The sequence below is a fragment of the Ctenopharyngodon idella genome, chromosome 19 (genome assembly GCF_019924925.1).
Source record: "Ctenopharyngodon idella isolate HZGC_01 chromosome 19, HZGC01, whole genome shotgun sequence".
Lineage (NCBI taxonomy): Eukaryota > Metazoa > Chordata > Actinopteri > Cypriniformes > Xenocyprididae > Ctenopharyngodon > Ctenopharyngodon idella.
Genome location: NC_067238.1, coordinates 12,797,978 through 12,805,382, shown reverse-complemented (window position 1 = coordinate 12,805,382; position 7,405 = coordinate 12,797,978). Strand labels below are relative to the sequence as shown.

At 34.7% G+C, this 7,405-nt stretch overlaps 1 protein-coding gene across 2 annotated transcripts; it reads left to right on the top strand.

Annotated features, from left to right (window-relative positions):
* The first annotated feature begins 259 nt into the window (after positions 1 to 259).
* Positions 260 to 5,995, top strand: hax1 (HCLS1 associated protein X-1). 2 transcript variants are annotated; one of them, XM_051872127.1, is made up of 7 exons: positions 260 to 464; positions 1,496 to 1,752; positions 3,378 to 3,601; positions 4,104 to 4,167; positions 4,937 to 5,058; positions 5,194 to 5,314; positions 5,493 to 5,995. In XM_051872127.1, the coding sequence occupies exons 1-7, from the start codon at positions 394 to 396 to the stop codon at positions 5,555 to 5,557; spliced, it is 924 nt and encodes a 307-aa protein (XP_051728087.1). In that variant the 5' UTR covers positions 260 to 393; the 3' UTR covers positions 5,558 to 5,995. The 2 variants fall into 2 exon arrangements, with proteins under 2 accessions (XP_051728087.1, XP_051728086.1); XM_051872126.1 differs by having other exon boundaries at positions 3,375 to 3,601.
* The last annotated feature ends 1,410 nt before the right edge of the window (positions 5,996 to 7,405 follow it).

Genomic DNA, 7,405 nt, shown 5'->3' with positions numbered 1-7,405 from the left:
CATGAATTTGTAAAGAATGATTTGATCTATAAAAAGCCGACATGAACTTTGCGCAAGTCTTATTGTTCACATATAATGCTACTGGAGATTTTATATATATATATATATATAAAAAAAATTTTTTTTTAAATGTATTCTTTAATCAGTGTTATATATTTACTTTAAAATGTAAGTTTAAAAAAAAAAGTATTGCAGAGCTTGTTTTATTAGTCGATATTGATGTAGGCGCATTCGTTAATGCAATGTACGGACTTTTATTTTGAAATGTGTTTTCCGGAAACAAGTGGAAAGATCTCGTAGGTTTCCTCGGCGTCCTCCACCTATGCTGGGTCTCTGATGCAACTGTTTGTTATGGTGCCATTTGTGAAGGATCACTGGATACTGCGTCCTTAAATGAGCGTATTTGATCTGTTTCGTGGGTTTTTCGGGGTTCCCGGTGGTCATTATCGTGGTGATGGCCGCAGGTGAGTCTGTCTAAGAGTTTAAGGTTGAGAGTTATTGAGAGTTGACTAGCTACTATGTCGTATATTATATCAAACTATTAATTAATAATATATATTATATAAGATACAACGTTTTATATAGTTATAAAGTAACATCCTTGACATTATTTCTTACCTCTTCATATTGCTTTTATTTGTAGATGTTTCTGTATTAGTGTCAATGGAAGTAAATGCTTCGTGGATGTTTTATACAAATAAACTTTATAGAGCATTGTCGTTTGTCAATAGTTATAAATGCTTTTGTAGTACATTAATTTCTCAAGTGCAGAATTTGTGCAATTTTACTCGCCAGTCAAATTGCTAATATACGTGAAGCCATATGGAACATAATACACATATTCTCTTTCAGTTTTACTTTGACACATCAGGACATAACAGTGGGCTGGTGCTAAAAACGTAATAAACCTATGAATACATTTCTTAATTATATCATAGTTTTGATCATTATTATTGTTCTAAAATCGGGAAAAATAGTAGAAAGGAAGAATGAGCCAGCCTCAGATGACACATTAACAGATTATTTTACTAACTTATTATAAAAAGACGAAATATAAATGAAGAAAAAAAAAAAAAATTCTATAGAAATTAGAAATTATAGAAATTATAAGGTAATTAGCTGCATCTGGTATCTAATACACTTATTTATTTACTTTATATTTATATATATATATATATATATATATATATATATATATATATATAAATAAATAAATAAATATGTTAGGCTACCTGTCACTTGAGTTTACTCATCTTTCTTTTTTAATTAATTGTTTCTTAATGTTTTAAAACCTTTGGAAAAAAAATCTTAATTTTTCAAAATGTATTTGAAGTATTAGTTCTAAATGCAAGTATAGACCTTGTTGGCCTGATTTATTTTTATTTATTTATTTATTTTTTATTTATTTTTTTTTCCTGCACTGTTCCTGATTAATATGCTACAGTGATATTGTTTAGTTCAGACTGGTTTGCTAATATAAATCTGTTTTGATCAGGGACCCCTTCTTTGATGGGATGATTCATGAAGATGATGATGATGAAGATGAAGACGATGACAGTGGAGTTCACTATGATGACTTCAATAGGCCACGTCAGGACCCGTTTGATGATGCCTTCAGATTTGGTTTCAGCTTCGGGCCTGGTGGGATGCGCTTCGAGGAACCTCAGATGTTCGGCCAGATCTTCAGGGACATGGAGGAGATCTTTGCTGGTCTAGGTCGATTTGATGAGCACCATGGCTTTGGACGTAAAGGTCTGTTTGCTCTGTTCCTTAAGTTTATGTATATTTGCAGTGATTTTTTTTTTTTCTGTTTTGTGCAAAGTATTTTTCTATCTATACATTTTCTATCCATTTTTTTAATCGATACATCTTGCATAATTTAATTTAGATTTTATAAACTGATTATATGACTACATTTTCAAGTAGTCATCTCGGGTCAGGATAATCAAATAAAAAGTAGAAGACACATATATTTAAGTCACAAAATTAATAAACTCTATGCATTTAAAGGGTTAAATGAAGGTTAAAAATGAAAATAATGTAATTTATTACTCACCCTCATGCCGTTCCACACCCGTAAGACCTTCGTTCATCTTCGGAACACAAATTAAGATATTTTTGTTGAAACCCGATGGCTCCGTGAGGCCTCCATAACCAGCAATGACAATTCCTCTCTCAAGATCCATTAATGTACTAAAAACATATTTAAATCAGTTCATGTGAGTACAGTGGTTCAATATTAATATTATAAAGCGACGGGAATATTTTTGGTGTGCCAAAAAAAAACGAAATAACGACTTATATAGTGATGGCCGATTTCAAAACACTACTTCATGAAGCTTCGGAGCGTTATGAATCAGCGTGTCGAATCATGATTCGGATCGCGTGTCAAACCGCCAAACTGCTGAAATCACGTGACTTTGGCGCTGATTCGACACGCTGATTCATAACGCTCCGAAGCTTCCTGACGCAGTGTTTTGAAATCGGCCATCACTATATAAGTCGTTTTTTTTTTTTTTTGGCGCACCAAAAATATTCTCGTCGCTTTATAATATTAATATTGAACCACTGTACTCACATGAACTGATTTAAATATGTTTTTAGTACATTAATGGATCTTGAGAGAGGAAATGTCATTGCTGGCTTATGGAGGCCTCACTGAGCCAACGGATTTTGGAAGGTCTTACGGATGTGGAGCGGCATGAGGGTGAGTAATAAATGACATTATTTTCATTTTTGGGTGAACTAACCCTTTAATACAACCAGATAAAACACCAATCATCAGGAAAAAATAGTTAAACACAAGGGTACGTTTACAAGACAATGTACTAAAAACGGAAAAGTTTTTCCTTTGCTTTTTCCGTGTACAGACAACATTGTCAAAACGATCCCCGTTCACACTGATTTGGAAACAACTAAAAGCGCTGTATTCATTCCAAGCCAGCAGTTGGCGATGTCACTTTATAAAGAAACACTATGCGCCAATAGATTGAACACATAATACGCAAGTACATGACATGACAAATAGCTAAAACTAAACCGAAAGAAATTATAAAAAAAATAGTCTTAAAAAAAAAAAAACTAATAAAAATCTCAGAAACATACAACAAAAAGAAAATTAAAGTAAAAACTGGGAAATATAAAAATGAAAAGTAATACAAAATATTAATAAAAATGTAATAGTATTTCAATGATACTAAAATATCACTTAAAGTATTCCAGAAAAGGGCTCCAAATTTTAGAGAAGAGCTCAGGCTTCTGTCTCACTGTAAAAAAAAAAAAAAAAAAAAAAAAAATCAAACACCCAATAGCGATTGCAATGCATTTTGAATATATGTCACTAACTCCTGCTGCTCTCTGCTTCCCCTGCCCAGCAGGTGTCCCATCAATAGAAGCTCCGCCTCCTCAGGAAGGTGTCGAGAAAGGCAGGAGTGGAGCAGGAAGTAGTAACCCGTTCAGAGATTTCATGCTGAAGTCTCCTGAGAGCTCACCCAACAATCCACCCCTCCCTCCCCCCTCTGTGGCACCAAAGGACAAGGATTCCTCGTCTCCACAAGGTCCCAGCAGCTCCTTTGGTCCCCAGTGGAGACCCTTCTCAAAGGTGAATCAGAGTGATTCAGTGTACTTTTAGAGCAGGGATGTCCAATCCAGCTCTGTCCTGCAGAGTTTAGCTTCAACCCCAATTAAACACACCTGAACCAGCTCATAGACTGTGTCCAAAATCGCTTACTCTCTTGAGTAGGTACTCATTTTGTATAAGCGCTAATGTGTGAATATGTGTAGTATGAGTGTAATTCACACATACTACATTCAGCATGTTGCTTCACCGGAAGCAGTAGGTCATCCAGGTAATTTTTGTCTACTCTTTTATGAGCACTGTGAATTCAGACGTACTTCTTTTGTCACATACTGTTTTTCACCCAATATATAGCAGGGATGTATGGGATTTCAGATTCAGCCAAGGTGTTACTAAGCATACTAGAAACTTCCCGGCCGGTGTGTGAGACAAGTTGGTGCTAAACTCTCCAGGAGCAGGTTTGGACCCCTGATTTAGAGTCTTTCCATGCTGGTTTCTCACCCGATTGTCTTCATTTTATTTTTAGTTTCATGATCTTTGGAAAGATAGTCTATTAAGACCGAAGGAGAATGAGAAAAAAGAGGATGGAGGTAATGCATTTTGCACTATTTTTATTATTTAAAGTTAAGTACAGACAGTAAAGTGTTCTGAAAAAAATCACAATTATTCAAATAAAGTTATAGGCCAAATTTTTGTAATTCACAAATAAGTTTAGATACTCTATTGTTTGACATGCAGACACTTCAAATAAAAGAATGGTAGATCACTGCAGTATGACATTTCAGATTGAAAATGCAAAGGGGTTTAAAAGACACTTCATATTCAGTAATATTATCGATTTGACTACATTGACACTATTGGATGAATACATAACTTGAACTTAATTGAGCTGAATGATGACTCTATTGTCTTCTGTAGAGCTGCTTTATAGCTAACTTTATTTCATAATTGACGAATTTTGCAACATTGACACTGAATTATTGAACTGAAACAATCAAAATTGAACTGACTCAAGCTGAATAATGACTTGTTTTCTGTAGAGCTGCTTATAGCTGAATGGAACTCATTTCACTATTGATGAACTTTACAGCTTTTGAACTGAACTGAATCAACACTAGCTGAATTACCGTGAAGCTGCTTTGAAAAAATCTGTATTGTGTAAAGTGCTAAATAAGTAAAGCTGACTTGACAAAGAAATGTTATTTTTATCTTATCCATGATTATTGTGCTGGCAATTCAACCTTTGAATTAATAGGCCTTGATTCCCTAATTTCTTGCCTGATATCCAGTTGATGCTACTCCGATAAATTGTCTTTGGTTTACAAAGACAAATAAATTGTCTTCTGGCTCTACCCTCAGATCTGGACTCACAGGTGTCTTCAAGTGGGCTGGATCAGATCTTGACTCCTGCACCTTCACAGCCAAAGACGAGGTCATTTTTTAAGTCTATCAGTGTCACCAAGGTGGTCAGACCAGATGGAGTAAGTGATCCTGGATCATTTTATCCTCAAAAGTATTTCTGATTACAAATATCGTAATGACCTATAGCAAGGCTCAAAATATGCCACACATGTCCAGATGGTGTTTAACAGGTCTGATTGCATTTGTGTGTGTAGACAGTAGAAGAAAGGCGAACAGTCAGAGACGGTGAAGGTAATGAAGAGACTACAGTGACCATCTCAGGGGGTCCAGGTGGCCAAGATGGGCCACAAGATCAGTCTGGTCCTCTCATGCCAGGTTAGTCAACTCTTTTCCCTATGTAATGCATGGTTTTAAAGGTAAAAGATAAAAATTGTATTCAAAAAGCATTCTGGTTTATATAGTGTGTAAAGACATTTTAAAATATCAGTGTTATATTCCTCACACTTTTGATTCTTGAATAATCATCCAGTAATGTATTTTCTGCGTCTTTCAGGTGGTTCTGACATGCAGGATGATTTCTCAGTGTTTTCTAAGTTCTTCAGAGGTTTTCGAGGCTGAAAGAGCTCTGGACACAAACTGAAGGACAATCTCTTTCTCAGCAAACCCACCAACTGCAAGCTACAATAATAATTAGTACATTTTGATTGAATTCTTCAGTGTGTATGTGGAGATCCAATCTTGATTATGTGAGCGAACAACAATTATTTGCTCCCACAAAATGACCCTAATAACTCTGCCTACTTCTTTCTTTTGAATATAATTTCCATTATGGATATATAAATAATTATATCAATATCCTGAACTTTGGGTCAGTTGTTGAAGCCACAGTGTTCTGAAATGGACTGCCACATTTTAGTTTGTGGGTAAAGAAGATCCGTTTGATTTTGTCACGGAATCATACAGCAGATGATGGGCCAGAGCATAATATATATATATATAAACTCTATTTTTAACGGTGTTATCGCTCAAGAGTGAAATAAAGAAAAAAAGGAGAAATCTGTCTTGTTTTTCTTCTCATTTATTGTTTTAAGTAACATCTGAGTGTGGAAGGTGGGATGCTTCGCAGTCTCAAGTTTGTAATTTCCTTTAAAATAACACTAATTTAAGAGAACCGGTCAATATAGATAAGTAAAGATGGCCTCTCCAGTCTAACAATAGTTACACTGATGCAAACAGGTATAAAAAGTAGTGAACACAGTTTTATGTGGTGTTAAAATCCAAATGTAACGGTTTCTTGTAGAATGTGAACCTGTTCAGAGAGTTGCTTTATTACAGAACTCAATGTTCTTGTTAAAATAAGTCAGTAGTAAAAGCACTTTCAGGTTTCTGTTAGTGTCTTTCCAGTATATGCTGTATACCAGTATATAGTATGTTTAGCAACACAAAGTGTTTTGTTTTTTGAATCTGGCAGACTTTTAACAACAGGCTCACTCAGTTCTGCCACATCTAGACTTACCAGTCTAGATATTTTCTAGTAAACTGACAGTCTGTTGCATTTGCAAGACAATGCAAGCTAATAAGATTAGCAAACAATAGTTCACTAATCATTTTTCATTTTCACCAGGTTTTTAAAGTGATTTAACAATGAAGAAAAAAAGTGAAAATCTCACCGACGAGCACCAAGCCTGATACACTGCTGTTTGTAGTGTGCATCACACCATTAACTGTAGTGAGCATTGGTTAGCTTTGCGCCCAGTTTGATCTTTATCTAGTGAGACACGAGTGACATCAACTTTATGGAGATTGACTTTATACTCCGTTATCTAATGATTATCTCCTCCTAAGTACATAGAAGCTAAGGCACTAGAGACATAAGATAACCTCAAAACTGACTTTTCTGAGCCATTTTGGTGATTTTATTTATTTATTTATTTATTTTTTTTTTTTTTAAACCTGCAGAGTAACCAGTGTAGAAAGTGTCCAAATGATGTTTTTGGGCCACTGTTTTTTCATGTCAGAAATGTAGGCAAAATTTTAGTCCTAAAAATGACGTCATAAAAATAATGGGAACATTGAGAACCGCTGCATGGACACATTAACTGTTCTGGACCAATCGTGGACATCAGGATCAAACATTTACATGGCCAGATGTCAACTAGCGTAGGTTTGCTTAACTGACTAGAAAACTCGTTCATTAAGAAAAACACAGAGGAAATGGGGCCTGAGAACAAATGTACCATTTAATTAAATGGTAAAATATACATGAGAGATAATTATGCTTATGTGCTTATGAATGCTAGTTATGAGATAACAAAAATGGTTGTCTTCAGATATTGGTTAATGGATAAATGATTTAGTTGAAAACATAGCACTTTCTGTTTTACTCTATATATAGACACACATTTCTAAAAATGTTGAAGGTATTTTGCATTAATTGGCAAAGGATATAACTTTTTCCTTTGATTT